Below are 19,539 nucleotides of genomic sequence, written 5' to 3' on the forward strand. Positions count from 1 at the left end.
CCTACACGTATGTTTTATGGAATGGTCTGCCTACCTATGTGAGAGACGCAGACTCAGTTTCAACCTTTTAAGTCTTTATTGAAAACTCATTTCTTCAGTAGGTCCTATGATTGTGTGCAGTCTGGCCCAGGGTTGTGAAGGTGAACGGAAAGGCACTGGAGCGACGAACCACCCTTGCTGTCTCTGCCTGTCTGGTTCCCCTCTCTCCACTGGGATTCTCTGCCTCTAACCCTATTACGGGTGCTGAGTCACTTGGTTACTGGTGCTCTTCCATGCCGTCCCTAGGAGGGGTGCATCACTTGAGTGGGTTGAGTCACTGACGTGATCTTCCTGTCCGGGTTGCCCCCCTCGGGTTCGTGCCGTGTGGGAGGTCTTCTTGGGCTATACTCGGCTTTGTCTCAGGGTAGTAGGTTGGTGGTTGAAGATATCCCCCTCGGGGTGTGGGGGCTGTGCCTTGGCAAAGTGGTTGTGGTTATATCCTGCCCGTTTGGCCCCGTATGGGGGTATCATCAGACAGGGCCAGTGTCTCCCACCCCCTCCTGTCTCAAGCCTTCAGTATCTATGCTGCAATAATTTGTGTCGGGGGACTGTCAGTTGGTTATATCTGGAGTATTTCTCATGTCTTATCCGGTGTCCTGTGTGAATTTAAGTGTGTATTTTCTCTCACTCTTTTCTCTCTCTGAGCCCTAGGACCATGCCTCGTTGTCCCCAGTCCACCTGGTCATGCGGCTGCTCCAGTTTCAACTGTTTCTGTCTTTGGCTATTGACCCTGACCTGTAAGTGCTACCTCGTCCCGGTCCTGCTGTTTTGGACTCTCTCTACCGCACCTGCTGTCTAACTCTGAATGATTGGCTATGAAAAGCCAACTGACATTTACTCCTGAGGTGACCTGTTGCACCCTCTACAACCACTGTGATTATCTGACCCTGCTGGTCATCTTGGCCATGTTCTGTTATAATCTCCACCCGGCACAGCCAGAAGAGGACTGGGCACCCCTTAGAGCCTGGTTCCTCTTTAGGTTCTGGCCTTTAAGGAGTTTTTCCTAGCCACCGTGCTTCTCCATTGCTTGCTGTTTGGGGTGTTAGGCCGGGTTTCTGTACAGCACTTTGTTACAGCGGCTGATGTAAAGAGGGCTTTATAAATACATTTGATTGAGATGTTACTTGATGGATGACACAAAAGAGAGAGAAATGAGGTACAGGCAGGAATGCTGGTGTGTGAAGACAAAGAACTGACTGTTTGAGAATAGTGTGTGCATGCGTGTTCGCACATGCATGTATTTGCACCAAACAGCTGACCTAACGATTTGCGAGGAAGCGGAGGACAGTGTGTGTGTAAGAATGAGAAAAAGAGACATACACACACTAACAGTATCGCTAGTTGCTGTGGCGGAGCACTCACTCTCTCCCCACTTCTCAAATGATGCAGCCTGGCTCTGCTCTGCCCTCAGCCACACTGCAAAGGCAAATCAAATAAAATGTGTCACATTTCGTAAACAAAATGTGTAGACTAACAGTGAAATTCTTACTTATGGGTCCTTTTCAAACAATGCAGTTTAAGATAAAAAAATTTTTTTTAAATGAAATAGTGATAAGATCAATAAATACTTGGGTGGCTGGAGGCTGAATATTTTTGGGGCCTTACTCTGACGCCGCCTGGTATAGAGGTCCTGGATGGCAGGGAGCTCGACGTGGTGTCCTGGGCCCTACTCACCACCCTCTGTAGGGACTTGCAGTAGGGTGCCTTGCAGTTGCCATAAAAAGTGGTGATGCAGCCAGTCAAGGTGTTCTCAATGGTGCAGCTGTTGAACCTTTTGATGATCTGAGGGCCCATGCCAAATATTTTCAGCCTCCTGTTGCAGAGCATACATAGTATGTATTTATCCCCTGCCTGTGTAGAGCATCTGTTTATCCAAATGACACCACCTCCTGACTCACACCTCCTTCCCAGAGCTTTCGTAAGAGTTTTGTAACACACACACTGTATGAAGGGTCAGACGGGTGCTTTAAACATCTTTAGAAATAGGGTATGCAGTTGAATTTTCCCACGCATCCAATAGTACAGTAGTCTACGTCTATCATTCTCCCCTTGGTTAGAGTGGTTCTCCCTACTTCATCGATCCACCAAAACAAGATTTTATCTGTGACACACACCATCCATCGATCCTCCATGCAAATACTAACCACCGTCAGCTTCCATCTCGCTCACATACAAGTGACTGACACACACGTCAGCGTCATTGCGTGTGATGATCAAGCTCTGCAGTTACTGCTAGTTAAAGGAGCAAACTAAAATCTCAATACCGGTGCTTTAAACATCTTTAGAAATAGGGTATGCAGTTGAATTTTCCCACGCATCCAATAGTACAGTAGTCTACGTCTATCATTCTCCCCTTGGTTAGAGTGGTTCTCCCTACTTCATCGATCCACCAAAACAAGATTTTATCTGTGACACACACCATCCATCGATCCTCCATGCAAATACTAACCACCGTCAGCTTCCATCTCGCTCACATACAAGTGACTGACACACACGTCAGCGTCATTGCGTGTGATGATCAAGCTCTGCAGTTACTGCTAGTTAAAGGAGCAAACTAAAATCTCAATACCCATTTGGAAAATAACATTTACAATCCAGCTACAAAAGCTACAAATTTACTTTTAATAGATGCCATCATGCCCCCTGGTGTTAAGCAAGCTAAACTACACACCACTCAAATGTATTTATAAAGCCCTTTTACATCACCAGATGTCAAAGTGCTATGCAGAAATCCAGCCTAAAACCCCAAACAGTAAGCAATGTAGATGAAGCACGATGGCCAGGTAAAACTCCCTAGAAAGGCAGGAACCTAGGAAGAAACCTAGAGGAACCAGGATCACTGTGCCCGTATACTTCTGACCCGCTATCAGTCATCTGTGTGTGTTTAACCATGAGCTGCAGTTGAAGATATTGTTGACAGCCTCCTCCGTCTCGATTCAGCTTCAGAAGCTGTTCCAATTGTTACTCTGCATCACTGTACCTCATATACACACACACACACACACACACACACACACATACATACACACACACACGTCTGCCTAACCAGATTTTATAAAAATGGATAAATAACCACTAAAGTGCAGAATATGTAATAGGACAGTTGTTCCATGAACACAGTGAATAGAATAGGGTGTGTGCGTGATGACACCACTGGTTTACATACACCATAACGGCAGGACGAAAACAGAAAAATAAAGACAGAGGCTGAAATTATTCAAATAAATGTATGACTTACAAAAGGACTCTTTGGCAGTGTAGAATAGTTAACACAATATTTGGTAGATTTAGCATAAACAGAGATTACAGTGCCTGAGTTAAAGAGTTTGGTGCGTATACCGATTTTGTGGGGTATATCAATTTAAAAAAAATAAAAAATAAAATAGGGGCTCAAGAAATGGACTCCTTTACTAAAACCACACCAAATAAAAAGTGGGCACCACACAGAAATACTTAATTGTTAATTTCTATCAAAATTATTAAACATGCATTGGCCAAAATTAGTGAATACTGTGTACTTGGTCATGAAACGAAAAACACAAAAAAACACTTCTGCGAGTCGTTTAAAAAAGGTAATATTCTCGTGGTTTCTCATGTGACTTTTTCCCCAATATGAAGTTCTGTTTGCTTTGACCAATCTCTACGAGGCTGGAAACAAGGCAACCACAGAAAAGCAGAACCTCCCCTTCTGAATAATGTAAATAAGGTATCGGTTTCAAAATAAAATCAAAAAACTTGTTTTCACTTTGTCATTATGCTCTATTGTGTGTAGATTGAGGAAAAAGAAACAATCCATTTTAGAATAAGGCTGTAACGTAACAATATATCGAAAAAGTCAAGGGGTCTAAATACCCTCCGAATACAGTGTAAATTCAGTGATTCTGTCCCTTCATAGGACAAAGAGGGTGTGCTTGTTCTAGAGAATAGATGGAAACCGCAAGAAATCAATTTGGTTCATTCAAGAAACAAGAGGCTTATTTCCCAGATGTTTTAAAAACTAGCTTACTAAATAACTACAATTACTCAAACCTTGACAAACACAGAAAAGTAGGTGTCAATTCTCCGTGTCAAAAATCACCCAACAGATTCAGTGTGCATTTAAGTGGTTGGCCATCAGGTACAGTAGTAAAATGAAAAATAGAAACACATTAATCCACTGAAGAACAAGTTACCTTTATGGAATTTGGTGGTACTGCTCTCTTCCCCAACCTCTCTTTAGATCGTCATTATGGGGTTTGTGCACATTGCAATGGACCACATAGCTAAGACCAATAGCACAGATCCATAGCCCAGTGTAGATCAAGCACTGGGTCATGTTCATTAGGGCATGCCAATGATTTTTTTTTTTGGAAATGGAACATTTATTTTTGGAGAAATCCAGGTAGTCCTTCCCTCTGTCTGTTTTCTCACATTTGGTGCCTAATGAACATTATACTATTATAAGGTTACTAAGCACCAAGTCAGAGTGGAAGGGAGGCACCATCCTTTTAGGGAGGAACTGAAACGTCAGGGTGAATCTGCTGCATGGCTTCTGGGTCTCCTTTGGTGTGGAGGGCCTATTCCATTCTGACGGTATTGGCACGGTAAGAGAGATGTGGTTGGGAAATGGGACAAGGACAGCACAGGCCACAAAACCCAGACAGTAGTGGCTGTAGATTAGCATAGCATAGCCGAGCCAGGGCTGAAGGGACTGAGACTGCAGCTTGCCCTTACTAGAGAGACAGCACCCATTTTCACTTTCCCAGGATCAAGACTCAAATCAGATAAATGATCGAACAGAGAGGTCAGAAAATTGTTCAGTTGGTTACCTTCACCAAAGCAGAGAAAGGAGAGCTCCTCCTAGAGAATCTTCACAATGTATGACACCTTTCTTCCTCTAAGCCTTGAACTAGACTCATTTAGAGAGGCCATGGCTGGTTAGGCGAACGAATGCTAGCTGTAAGGCTAACTGTAAAGGCTGATAAGGTTTTAAGGCTTAAAGCTTTTGAGGTTGGTTCCCATGATCCTAAACACCGAGCTGTGGTCAAGGGGAACGGCTGTTAATTGGTCCATTATTAGTCAAAATACGCTCTTATTAATTATGGTGTCCACCATTTTATTAGTCTTAACATTGTCCTCCATAACAACAGTTCTCCTGCTGTCCTTGGGGGGAGAACATGGCCCAATTTAAAAGTCCTTCGGCTCAGTCAGTGTTCGTAATGGGGTTCCAGTTTCTATAAAAGCCCAGAGGTGGGGAGGAAACTGTGCTCAGGGCTGCCAGGGCTTCCTGTCTTTGCCCCTCTGTTCGGAAATGTGTTTGTAGCGACACTTGTCCCCAAAATGGCAGCCAGTGGTCCTCCAGAAGTAACACTCATCTCCGTTCACTGGGCCACGACGTCTGGGACTGGAAAAGGGGCAAAAAGGTTGGAATGTTATGTAGAGGTGATTTTGGGATGAAATTATACCCATTTTCAAGTAGGCTCATCCTCAACTGATTTCCTTTTGGTTTATAGAGTTATAACTATTCCACCTTTACAAAGTGTTTAGCTTATTCTTGATTTACCTACGGTGTTGAAATAGGCAAAAACTTGGAATTATGAATTATCCTTTAAAGTTGCAGTGAAACAGCCACATCTGTTTGCGGTATGACAACAATGAAAGGGAAAGGGGGATACCTAGTCAGTTGTACAACAATGCATTCAACTGAAAATCTGTCTCCCACATTTCATTTTTATTACGTTGCTAGATGCTCATCTCCTTTTCAAAAACAACAATAAATGCGCCTGGGGGCAACCAGTGGCACCGTTTTACCTTTTGCATACATCAGCCTTATAAGGGTGTGGTTCCTTACCAAGTAGCAGCAGCTGCCTGTTGCGATGCGGGGGGGCTACTCTTGAGGGGGATTGGCAGAACCCTCTGGGTTTTACGGTCTGGGTAGCGAACCACCAACCTTGTGTTCTCTATACTGTAGCCCTGTGAGGGAATACACATACACCCATAAAATACAAATACATTAAGATCAATAGAAAATACTTCATTGTGCATTTTTGTAAGAATCCAAAAGATAAAATGTCAAGAAAAAGTTAACAAGAACTACAATATACAAAACAGAAGAGGCCACAGCATCTTATGTCACAGAAGGCCACTCACGTTGAGTTTCTCCATGGCCCGCGATGCCATGTTGGCGTTCTTGAAGTTGACAAATGCACAGAACCGCTCGTGGATAACTCGTATGCTGTCTATCTCCCCATAGGTTTGAAAGAGGTCCAACAGGTGTTTCTCAGCAATCTCAGTGGTCACGTTCCCCACCCAGAGAGACGCACACAAGGACCTGAAGGAAAAAAAGTGAGACCGAATAGGGAAAAGACATCACTTACATCCACACAGTCGTCATGTTACACACACAGAAATCCAAAAGGTATGCATACATACCACACACGCCAATCCATCCATCCATCCATATATAGTAGCAAGAAAAAGTATGTGAACCCTTTGGAATTACCTGGATTTCTGCATAAATTGGTCAAATTTGATCTGATCTTCATCTAAGTCACAACAATAAACAAACCGTGTGCTTAAACTAACAACACACAAATGGCATTTTTCTTGTATATATTGAATACATTATTTCAACATTCACAGTGTAGGTTGGAAAAAGTATCAACCTCTAGGCTAATGACTACCCCAAAAGCAAATTGGAGTCAGGAGTCAGCTAAACTGGAGTCCAAACAATGAGATGAGATTGGAGATGTTGGTTAGAGCTGCCTTGCCCCATAAAAAAAAAACTCACAAAATTTGAGTTTGATATTCACAGGAAGCATTGCCTAATGTGAACCATGACTCAAACAAAGATCTTAGAATTGTTGACTTGCAGAGCTGGAAAGGGTTACAGAAGTATCTCTAAAAGCCTCGATGTTCATCAGTCGGAAAGACAAATTGTCTATAAAAATTGAGAAAGTACAGCACTGTTGCTACTCTCCCTAGGAGTGGCCGTCCTCCAAAGATGACTGCAAGAGCACTGCGCAGAATGCTCAATGAGGATAAGAAGAAACCTAGTGTCAGAAATCTCTGGAACATGCTAACATCTCTGTTGACGAGTCTACGATACCCAAAACACTTAAGAATGGTGTTCATGGGAGGACACGACGGACGAGGCACCTGCTGTCCAAATAAAAAAAACATTGCTGCACGTCTGAAGTTTGAAAAAGTGCATCTGGATGTTCCACAGCGCTACGGGCAAAATATTCTGGGGACAGATGGACCTACAGTGGAGTTGTTAGTAAGGAACACACAACACTATGTGTGGAGGAAAAAAGGCACAGAACACAAACATCAAAACCTCATCCCAACTGTAAAGTATGGAGGAGGGAGCATCATGGTTTGGGGCTGCTTTGCTGCCTCAGTGCCTGGATAGCTTGCTATCATTGATGGAAAAATTAATTCCCAAGTTTATCAAGACATTTTGCAGGAAAATGTTAGCGTATCTGTCCGCCAATTGAAGTTCAACAGAAGTTGGGTGATGCAACAGGACAACGACCCAAAACACAGAAGTAAATCAACAGAATGGATTCAACAGAAGAAAATACGCCTTCTGAAGTGGCCCAGTCAGAGTACTGACCTCAATGCGATTGAGATGCTGTGGTATGACCGAGGGCAGTTCACATACTTTCCCCACCCTGAACTGTGAATGTTTACACAGTGTGCTCAATAAAGACATGAACATGTATAATTGTTTGTGTTTTATTAGTTTAAGCAGATTGTTTATTGTTGTGACCTAGATGAAGATCAGATTTTATGACCAATTCATGCAGAACTCAAGGTATTTCCAAAGGGTTCACATACTTCCTTGCCACTAAGCACACACACACACGTTTGGACACTAACTCATTTAAGGGTTTTTATGTTTTACTATTTTCTACATTGTAGAATAATAGTGAAGGCATCAAATATATGAAATAACACATATGGAATCATGTAGTAAACAAAAAAGTTTAACGAATCAAAATAAATTTTATATTATTCAAAGTAGCCCCCCTTTCCCTTGATGACAGCTTTGCACACTCCTGGCATTCTCTCAACCAGCTGCATGAGAAATGCTTTTCCACCAGTCTTGAAGGAACTCCCACATATGCTGAGCAATTATTGGCTGCCTTTTCTTCACTCTGCGGTCCAACTCATCCCAAACCATCTCAATTGGGTTGAAGTTGGGTGATTGTGGAGGCCAGGTCATCTGATGCAGCACTCCATCACATTCCTTCTTGGTCAAATATCCCTTACACAGCCTGGAGGTGTGTTGGGTCATTGTCCTGTTGAAAAACAAATGGATAGTCCTAAACGCAAACCAGATGGGATGGCATATCGCTGCAGAATGCTGTGGTAGCCATGCTTGTTATGTGTGCCTTGAATTCTAAATAAATCACTGACAGTGTCACCAGCAAAGCACCCCGCCCGACACCACCACCTTCATGCTTAACAGTGGGAACCACATATGCGGAGATCATCCGTTCACCCAATCTTTGCATCTTGCAATAGAAAAATGTAATTTACCTGAATTGTTTGATATTAATAGTTAGCAATTAATGCTTAATAAACAGAAGTATATTTGTCCTGTTACTGTTTCTGTTTTGATGATCTCCACTAGTTCCCTGCAGCTAATCTGGGTGTATGGTCACCAGACATGGCTTGAGCTGACAAATGAGCTAAAGACTGAATTACAAAGACAAGATGTGGTGGGTTTATCCGAGGTAGCCAGGAGGAGTTTAGAACAATTCCTTATTGTCTCTAAATCACCCTTGCGTCTGGGAAACTAAGCCAGGGTGGGGTTAGGACAACAACCCACGTGTAGATAATGACAGGATGAAGCTTCTATGTGGTAGTAAACTATGTGGTAGAGCAGGGTCAAGAGGTATTATATGGTAAAGTGCAACCGCCGATACAAGAGAACATATTTGGGAGATTCGAGAACAATGCAACTCAGGAAAACCCTAGGGGTTTTAATCTCGCGAGACTTTGGTTTTATTTTCAAATATATTTATTGAATTGACGAAAGGGAGGAAGAGATGAGTGTAATTAAAGTGGCCTCCCTGAGAAGTGTTTGTGTTGACCATAATAACAAAATTATGTTTTTACCTGGTAACATAGTGTTAGACAGAAAAACAGACGTAGTGTACAGTTGAGATTGTAGAGGGCTTTTAAAAATAGAGTAATATTGAGTATTGATGGAGTATTGATGTAAACTTAATGAGTGTTGGCAATATGTGAATGGTAATATGTTATTAGTGGATTTTTTTTATAGCACTTCGATGCGATATTTTAGCAATTTGAAAAGCTGAGGTTTCAATACACGGTTAAATGATGAGAAGAGGGATTGGGCCATGAGATGATTGTAAAAAGATTAGCTGCGGTTGAAAGCGAGCAGGCAGTGGGACATTTGAAGTAAAGCGATGAGAAACATTTGACAGTTTCTGATTAGTTGCTTGGTTTTATAGTTAGGTAACACCAGTGAATTTGAGAATGAAGTTAATGTATTCTAAAATTATAATCTGTTTAAATCTAGATTGAAATGAGTATTGAATATCCAGGCTGCATCACATCGAGCTGTGATTGGGAGGGAGTACAATGGACTTATTATCATCATGTTTTGTTTGTATTTAAAACCTTTGGGTTGCTGATTATGATATTAGTATAGTGAAATACAGCAGTTTTCTAAAAGGTATCTGGAGGCAAAGAGGAGTTCATTAAATAAGGCCTGACCATTTTTGCTTGTTTTTACCATAGTTTCAAGAACCCACCAACCCACACATTTGTTGGTGTTTTTAAAAATTCTGTTTGATTTATTGTGAGTGTTCTATTTCATTTGGTTTTAGTAGGGTTTACACGTGTTAGTGCCGAGGTAGCTTAAAAGGGGCACAAGTTTTTATTTTCAGAGTTTTACTTGAACACGCAAATTATTTTGATAAAAGAATGTACTGGAGAAACTTAGTGTAAACCTGGGATATGAAATGTTTTTAGATAATTGGTCTAATTAGAGAAAGTAACACTTATTTGAAGAGTTTGAATAAACTCCGACCTCTGTCCTTTCTAGTGTGGTTTTAGTCGCCCTCCCTGGAATGCCGAGAGATATTCGATGGTTTAAAGTGTAATTTATAATACTGATAATTACGGAGAAGTTATATAACTAATAGAACCAAGAGAAGGATAGACCTGTCTCTAGTCTATTTTTACTATGAAGTTATGGGTAGAAATGTTTTTGGGGGAGTTATTAAGGGTAGTAATTTGAATTTGTAGTATTGTTTTTAACACAGTCACTATGTGAATCGTGTCAAAGTGGGGGAATTACCAATCTTTTGAGGGTTCTGGATTGAAGTTTACACACTGAAATAATTCATCAATATTAAATGAAGATGATTGTTGGAAGAAATGACCAAATATTGCTCAGTACTAAATTTCCACGATAGTCGAACGAAGACACGGCAGTTGGAACCAAAAATCTCAAATTTGGACTCAGACCAAAAGGACAGATTGCCACCAGTCTACTGTCCATTACTTGTGTTTCTTGGCCAAAGCAAGTCTCTTCTTATTGGTGTCCTTTAGTAGTAGTTTGCAGCAATTCAACCATGAAGGTGGCGGTCCTCATGAGAGACAGTTTCATCATAGCGCTTGGTGGTTTTTGCGCCTGCACTTGAAGAAACATTTACATTTAAGTCATTTAGCAGACGCTCTCTTTACATTTTCCGAATTTACTTAGCTTCACGTCTTAAAGTATTGCTGGACTGTAATTTCTCTTTGCTTATTTGAGCAGTTCTTGCCATATTATGGATTCGGTCTTTTACCAAATAGGGCTCTCTTCTGTATATTAGCCTACCTTGTCAACACAACACAACTGATTGGCTCAAACGCATTAAGGGGAAAATAAATTCTACAAATTAAGTTAAGGCACACCTGTTAATTGAAATGTATTCCAGGTGACTACCTGATGAAGCTGGTTGAGAGAATGCCAAGAGTGTGCAAAGCTGTCAAAGCAAAGGGTGACTACATTGAAGAATCTCAATCATAAAATATACACTGCTCAAAAAAAATAAAGGGAACACTAAAATAACACATCCTAGATCTGAATTAATGAAATATTATTATTAAATAATTCTTTACATAGTTGAATGTGCTGACAACAAAAATCACACATTATCAATGGAAATCAAATTTATCAACCGATGGAGGTCTGGATTTGGAGTCACACTCAAAATTAAAGTGGAAAACCACACTACAGACTGATCCAACTTTGATGTAATGTCCTTAAAACAAGTCAAAATGAGGCTCAGTAGTGTGTGTGGCCTCCATGTGCCTGTATGACCTCCCTACAACGCCTGGGCATGCTCCGGAGGTGGTGGCGGATGGTCTCCTGAGGGATCTCCTCCCAGACCTGGACTAAAGCATCTGCCAACTCCTGGACAGTCTGTGGTGCAACGTGGCCTTGGTGGATGGAGCGAGACATGATGTCCCAGATGTGCTCAATTGGATTCAGGTCTGGGGAACGGACGGGCCAGTCCATAGCATCAATGCCTTCCTCTTGCAGGAACTGCTAACACACTCCAGCCACATGAGGTCTAGCATTGTCTTGCATTAGGAGGAACCCAGGGCCAACCACACCAGCATATGGTCTCACAAGGGGTCTGAGGATCTCATCTCGGTACCTAATGGCAGTCAGGCTACCTCTGGCCAGCACATGGAGGGCTGTGCGGCCCTCCAAAGAAATGCCACCCCACACCATGACTGACCCGCTGCCAAACCGGTCATGCTGGAGGACGTTGCCGGCAGCAGAACATTCTCCACAGCGTCTCCAGACTGTCACGTGCTCAGTGTGAACCTGCTTTCATCTGTGAAGAGCACAGGGCGCCAATCTTGGTGTTCTCTGGCAAATGCCAAACGTCCTGCACGGTGTTGGGCTGTAAGCACAACCCCCACCTGTGGAAGTCGGGCCCTCATACCATCCTCATGGAGTCTGAGAGAGTCTGTTTCTGACCTTTTGAGCAGACACATGCACATTTGTGGCCTGCTGGAGGTCATTTTGCAGGGCTCTGGCAGTGCTCCTCCTTGCACAAAGGCGGAGGTAGCGGTCCTGCTGCTGGGTTGTTGCCCACCTACGGCCTCCTCCACGTCTCCTGATGTACTGGCCTGTCTCCTGGTAGCGCCTCTATGCTCTGGACACTACGCTGACAGACACAGCAAACCTTCTTGCCACATCTCGCATTGATGTGCCATCCTGGATGAGCTGCACTACCTGAGCCACTTGTGTGGGTTGAAGACTCCGTCTCATGCTACCACTAGAGTGAAAGCACCGCCAGCATTCAAAAGTGACCAAAATATCAGCCAGGAAGCATAGAAACTGAGAAGTGGTCTGTGGTCCCCACCTGCAGAACCACTCCTTTATTGGGGGTGTCTTGCTAAATGCCTATAATTTCCACCTGTTGTCTATTCCATTTGCACAACAGCATGTGAAATGTATTGTCAATCAGTGTTGCTTTCACAGAAGTGTGATTGACTTGGACTTACATTGTGTTGTGTAAGTGTTCCCTTTATTTTTTTGAGCAGTGTATTTAAATTTAACAATTTTGTGGTTACAACATGATCCATGTGTTATTTCATTGTTTTGATGTCTTCACTAATATTCTACAATGCAGAAAAAACTTTTTTAAACAACCCTGGAATGAGTAGGTGTCCAAACCTTTGACTGGTGAGATATATATTTTTACACAGTGCCTTGCGAAAGTATTCGGCCCCCTTGAACTTTGCGACCTTTTGCCACATTTCAGGCTTCAAACATAAAGATATAAAACTGTATTTTTTTGTGAAGAATCAACAACAAGTGGGACACAATCATGAAGTGGAACGACATTTATTGGATATTTCAAACTTTTTTAACAAATCAAAAACTGAAAAATTGGGCGTGCAAAATTATTCAGCCCCTTTACTTTCAGTGCAGCAAACTCTCTCCAGAAGTTCAGTGAAGATCTCTGAATGATCCAATGTTGACCTAAATGACTAATGATGATAAATACAATCCACCTGTGTGTAATCAAGTCTCCGTATAAATGCACCTGCACTGTGATAGTCTCAGAGGTCCGTTAAAAGCGCAGAGAGCATCATGAAGAACAAGGAACACACCAGGCAGGTCCGAGATACTGTTGTGAAGAAGTTTAAAGCCGGATTTGGATACTAAAAGATTTCCCAAGCTTTAAACATCCCAAGGAGCACTGTGCAAGCGATAATATTGAAATGGAAGGAGTATCAGACCACTGCAAATCTACCAAGACCTGGCCGTCCCTCTAAACTTTCAGCTCATACAAGGAGAAGACTGATCAGAGATGCAGCCAAGAGGCCCATGATCACTCTGGATGAACTGCAGAGATCTACAGCTGAGGTGGGAGACAATATACGACAATCAGTCGTATATTGCACAAATCTGGCCTTTATGGAAGTGGCAAGAAGAAAGCCATTTCTTAAAGATATCCATAAAAAGTGTCGTTTAAAGTTTGCCACAAGCCACCTGGGAGACACACCAAACATGTGGAAGAAGGTGCTCTGGTCAGATGAAACCAAAATTGAGCTTTTTGGCAACAATGCAAAACGTTATGTTTGGCGTAAAAGCAACACAGCTCATCACAATGAATACACCATCCCCACTGTCAAACATGGTGGTGGCAGCATCATGGTTTGGGCCTGCTTTTCTTCAGCAGGGACAGGGAAGATGGTTAAAATTGATGGGAAGATGGATGGAGCCAAATACAGGACCATTCTGGAAGAAAACCTGATGGAGTCTGCAAAAGACCTGAGACTGGGACGGAGATTTGTCTTCCATCAAGACAATGATCCAAAACATAAAGCAAAATCTACAATGGAATGGTTCAAAAATAGACATATCCAGGTGTTAGAATGGCCAAGTCAAAGTCCAGACCTGAATCCAATCGAGAATCTGTGGAAATAACTGAAAACTGCTGTTCAACAATGCTCTCCATCCAACCTCACTGAGCTCGAGCTGTTTTGCAAGGAGGAATGGAAAAAAAAAATTCAGTCTCTCGATGTGCAAAATAGAGACATACCCCAAGCGACATACAGCTGTAATCGCAGCAAAAGGTGGCGCTACAAAGTATTAACTTAATTAAGGGGGCTGAATAATTTTGCACGCCCAATTTTTCAGTTTTTGATTTGTTAAAAAAGTTTGAAATATCCAATAAATGTCGTTCCACTTCATGATTGTGTCCCACTTGTTGTTGATTCTTCACAAAAAAATACAGTTTTATATCTTTATGTTTGAAGCCTGAAATGTGGCAAAAGGTCGCAAAGTTCAAGGGGGCCGAATACTTTCGCAAGGCACTGTATGTATGTGTGTGTGTGTGTGTGTATGTATATATATATATATTACCGTTCAAAAGTTTGGGGTTAATTAGAAATGTCCTTGTTTTTGAAAGAGAAAAAAAATGTGCTGTCCATTAAAATAACATCAAATTGATCAGAAATACAGACATGCCTATTATAGCTGGAAACGGCATAGGCGTAGAGGCCCATTATCAGCAACCATCACTCCTGTGTTCCAATGGCATGTTGTGTTACCTAATCCAAGTATATCATTTTAAAAAAGGCTAACTGATTAGAAACTCCCTTTTGCAATTATGTTAGCACAGCTAAAAACTGTTCTGATTAAAGAAGTAATAACTAGTCTAAAGAAGGCCAGTTTTGAGTATCTGGAGCATCAGCATTTGTGGGTTTGGTTACAGGCTCAAAATGGCCAGAAACAAAAAACTTTCTGAAACTCAGTCTATTCTTGTTCTGAGAAATTGCCAAGAAACTGAAGATCTTGTACAACGTTGTGTACTACTCCCTTCACAGAACAGTGCAAACTGGTTCTAACCAGAATAGAAAGGCCCTGGTGCACAACTGAGCAAAAAGTGTCAAGTTTGAGAAACAGATGCCTCACAAGTCCTCAACTGGCAGCTTCATTAAATAGTACCCGCAAAACACCAGTCTCAACGTCAACAGTGAAGAGGCGACTCCGGGATGCTGGCCTTCTAGGCAGAGTTGCAAAGAAAAAGCCATATCTCAGACTGGCCTATAAAAAGAAAAGATTAAGATTGTTATTTTGCCTCAGACACTGGACAGAGGAAGATTGGGAAAAAGTGTTATGGACAGACAAATCAAAGTTTGAGGTGTTCGGAACATTCGTGAGACGCAGAAAAAAACTGAAAAGATGCTAGGAGTGCTTGATGCCATCTGTCAAGCATGGTGGAGGCAACGTGATGGTCTGGGGGTGCTTCGGTGGTGGTAAAGTAGGAGATTTGTACAGGTTAAAAAGGATCTTGAAGGAGGAAGGCTATCACTCCAATTTTCAACACCATGCCAAACCCTGTGTACAGCGCTTAAATTGGAGACAATTTCCTCCTACAACAGGATAATGACCCAAAGCACAGCTCCAACCTATGCAATAACTATTTAGGGAAGTAGCAGTCAGCTGGTATTCTGTCTCTAATGGAGTGGCCAGCACAGTCACCGGATCTCAACCCTATTGAGGTAGTGGTGGAAGCAGCTTGAATCAGCTGAAGTTGGATTGCCCATCAAGCCAATCCAACTTCAGATTACCTCAACAAAGTGGCAACTAGAAAGCCAAAGGTCTGCAAGGCTGTGATTCGTCAAAGAATCCTCCATTTGCAGCAAAGCAGAGTTAGGACAATTTTTATTTCCATTAAAAATCATTCTTTATAACTTTGTCAACATCTTGACTATATTTCCTATTAATTTTGCAACTTATATGTTATCATGGAAAACAAGGTATTTTCTAAGTGACCCCAAAATTTTGAACGATAGTGTATATGTTATTATATTTTAAAATCAGGGGCCATGACCCCTTTAGGGTAAACATGATTGGCTAATATCCACCTACCCTGGCAGGCTCAATGAGGAGTCCTGGCTCACCACTGAGGAGAGGGAAGACAAATTAATTATTACATTTAAAAAAAAACATTTAGGTGCAACCTTCACATTCCAGAGCAATAACTTAGAACATGTGTTGCTTTCTTTCCCAGTCATTGAAATTAGACTAATTCCTGACATTGCCTCCCTCTAGGCTTAGATGAGAAATTGCATGTACTGGCACAGCCTAGATGGTGGGTGGGTGGTGTTTGTGCCTGGATAAGACAAAGCAGCTAGCAAGGTACTGCTCCATGTTAGGTGACATATGCAGTGTAGCTCTGTAGAATGTTCTATCTATATCCATAAGTGTCCAGATAGCCATGTACTTTGAAATGTTTGAATCCTTCTCAAATGTAAAGTAATTTGTGGATTCAAATAAAGTATTTAAAATGTGTGTGTGAGCGCGTCGTAACTAGGGCTTTTGCAGTGACCGTATTACTGCCACAACGGCAGTCATGACCGCAGTAAAATTCCACGTGACCGTTGAGTTATGGTGATCTCCTCTTATGCACTCTGGACATGCGTTGGTAATACCCAACTCGCTAACAACCATCAGGTCACTAATGGAAAGTTCTGCATGGAAGGCTCTGCATCTGTGGGGAGGCTGCCTTAATCGACGTCCATGTCGTCGACACCCGGCGACCAGATCTTATAAGGGGTGTTAAAGGGCAGAACGGCAGATTTTTCCACTTTGCCAGCTCTGGGATTCAAACCAGCGACCTTTTGTTTACTGGCTCTTAACTGCTAGGCTACCTGCCGTCCCAGGCTACTGGCCTGGTACTCAGGGCTCTATTGTCCCTTTAACTGCTCTGACATCAATGCAAATGCAATCGAAAATGACAAACTCATCAAAACAGTATGTGCTTTTAAAACTCACCTCACTGTGATTGATCAATTTGAAGACAGAAGTTCAACAACTGTTTGAAACTGAGTGTAAAATATAGTCATTGTGGATGTTGTTTCAAAGCCGAACAACAAAATGAACAGTGCTTTCTAAGGTGATGATTCATTCAAAACACCATACGCATATTAGAGCTTATGCATACACATACACCTATTAGCCGAAGCCAACCACCAAAACATAAAAATAAAAAAAACTATTGTGTTATACAACACAGCCTACCGCATTTCACACAAGTCAGAAAAAAAGGACACGATTTAAGATGTCTTTGGTACATAATTGGTCTTGCCTATACTTCAAAATTAAACAAATTCTAGTAATTGCCTTTGAGCGTGGACCGTATTATTATGCATACTGGATGGACCTTGTGCTACGCTCCAAACTTTTTATCCATGAGTCTGGGCCTAGGCGATGCTTGTATTTTCATAATTAAGACTGACACATTCCTTTTAGCTACAGAATCTCACCACTGTGTTTCCATCTCCTCCATTCTTTTCTCCTTTCTCTTTTGTTGTGAAAACATGTTACTATCGATGGTCCAGAACAGATTTCCCTTGGTTTCCCAAATGAACTGGGTAGCTGCAGGAAAAAGGTTGGAGAGCCCATGGCATACAGGGTTTGGATGGAGTATTACCTGTCGCGCAGCGAGAGGCTGCATGCTCCTCCAACGGTGATTAAGGCGTGGAGTGAAATAACCGACATGATTAAAAAAAACTAACCAGCTATTCGAGTGCATATGGATGACGTCGTTATTCCCCTGCCCATTTGATAATGGGCCATTCTAAATTAAAAAACTAATTTTAAATATTAGTAAAGACAAGAATAAATTGAGAATAGCAAAAATAAGATAATGTTATGAGAGGCCATCGTGTGCAGGCTGAGACAAGGAACAGAGCAAGATTTTTCTCTCAAACCATCAATAGCCTATAGTCACATCATGCAGCCCATATAAGTTTTGATTTCTAAGAGAGTCTAAAGTTTGTATCATTTACAACTATAGTTGACAAATCTAACATATAGGACCTGTTTCAAATTATAGGCTATTTTTTGCATTCCAATGCAAGTGCCTTTCTATTTTATTCAGCTAAGTTCAATTATATTATTTTAACTATAAAATCCTATATCATAATACTTCTTTAGACCTACCTAAAACAAATATTTGTGATGTGTATATTAAATTGATTTAAATGTAGATGTTCGAAAGACACGCATCAACGGCTTGTGTGCGGAGGCCTGGAAATGCTAGCCGTGTTTATCCTAATTAACGACAATTACCTTGAGACCAGCAGTCTTTTGCATGACAATAACCAGCTGACAAAATGTCATGACCGCCACAGCCCCAGTCCTCACCCCTAGAAGCCTCAGGTGAAGCCAGTACAGCCTGTACACTGGTGAATCTCTCCAGCAGCAACACACTCTGCATCTCCTCAAAACCCAGCTCCTAGAAAGAGCGAGAGAGCGAGAGTTAGGAGGCAAGACTACGGATCCATCCCTTCAGTCTAGTGTCTTCCTCTCCTTGTCTGCTTTGAGAGTGATTGGAGAGTTAAATGCAAACTTATGAATGCAGCACAATGCTTTCCCCTGTCCTGTGTTTTCAGATCAGTGCAGATGTAGGAGACCACTTTAGACTATTGAGATGCACCCTAAAACTCATAAGTGCATGAACAGTAACACCCCTAGATGTTACACAAATTTGTTGCAGCCCTGAACTAACTCACCTGATCACCTATTCAATGGCTTGATTATTAGTTAACAAGTTGAATCAAATGTGATGTAGTTAAAATACATGGAATGGCTGGGGGTCCCAGAGGAGAGTTGAAAACCTGACCTAAACTCCAGTCTTCCTGTCCTTAGCTGCTTGTCATGAAGGAAAGGAAATTAGCAAATTTAGTAGATCTGGAACATAACCATACGCTGCCATTTCACATACGTACTGTGTGACCATGGACAGCACATCAGCACGTGTGTACGCAGGCTTGAATTCTGTGTGTATTAATATTTGATGTAGTACTCTGAAGTTGAAGAGGCTGTGTGTGTGCGCGCGTGCGAGCGGCTGAATCCAAAATCATTCTCTTCTCCTTCACCTCGCCCCTCCACTTAAGCATTCAAGTGCACCTCCACCATATGCACAAGTGTCCAAAGCTGAGGGAGTGAAAATTATCAAGGGTGTAGGGGCTAATTAGACCCTCCGGTAGCCACTTTGGCCAGGCCAGCAAGGCTGCAGGCTCCAGAGCGAATTGCTATCCTGACACACAATTTGATACAAAAGAATGGAGGTGTGCCTAATTATATGTCCCATGCATATTTTTATGTCTGATTTCCAGAGTTGACACATAACAGATTAAATGCCTCTAAAATTAAATGTTTAACGACCCTGTGCAGTAAAAAAAAATTGATGTTCCTGTGTTTCACAAATTTCCACACGATGAGGTTGGGACAATATGTGAAATTCTGAAAATGATGATGTCCTTTGAGTATAAGAGCTGTTTGAAAAGACCGCATGAGACTTCAGTGTGTAGTGGTGGGATAGAGTTTTGCCCTGCCTGGTGCAATCATCAGCAAGTGAATCAGTTAATAGACCGTTCCAAACCTCTCTGCTAATAACAGCTAGTTTTCAGTTTCCTCCTCCCCACTCAGACCACTCCCAGATAGTTTTAGCG

The 19,539-nt window shown here is 41.9% G+C and overlaps 1 protein-coding gene across 5 annotated transcripts in view; it reads right to left on the reverse strand.

Annotated features, from left to right (window-relative positions):
• Nucleotides 1-3,115: 3,115 nt before the first annotated feature.
• The window catches only part of LOC135512178 (uncharacterized), a 44,804-nt gene continuing 28,380 nt past the window's right edge, over nucleotides 3,116-19,539 (reverse strand). For 2 of the 5 annotated variants that reach the window (XM_064933903.1, XM_064933902.1), the window contains exons 11-15: nucleotides 18,155-18,320; nucleotides 15,950-15,983; nucleotides 6,169-6,349; nucleotides 5,870-5,991; nucleotides 3,116-5,422 (exon numbers count right to left, since the gene is read on the reverse strand). In XM_064933903.1, coding sequence (XP_064789975.1) covers nucleotides 5,287-5,422; nucleotides 5,870-5,991; nucleotides 6,169-6,349; nucleotides 15,950-15,983; nucleotides 18,155-18,320 — 639 coding nt within the window. In that variant the 3' untranslated portion in view covers nucleotides 3,116-5,286. Of the gene's footprint in view, nucleotides 5,423-5,869; nucleotides 5,992-6,168; nucleotides 8,325-15,949; nucleotides 15,984-18,154; nucleotides 18,321-19,539 lie in introns of those variants that run through there. The other 3 variants (XM_064933904.1, XM_064933906.1, XM_064933905.1) reach the window with 3 other exon arrangements.

The sequence above is a fragment of the Oncorhynchus masou genome, chromosome 24 (assembly GCF_036934945.1).
Source record: "Oncorhynchus masou masou isolate Uvic2021 chromosome 24, UVic_Omas_1.1, whole genome shotgun sequence".
In the NCBI taxonomy this organism is placed as follows: domain Eukaryota; kingdom Metazoa; phylum Chordata; class Actinopteri; order Salmoniformes; family Salmonidae; genus Oncorhynchus; species Oncorhynchus masou.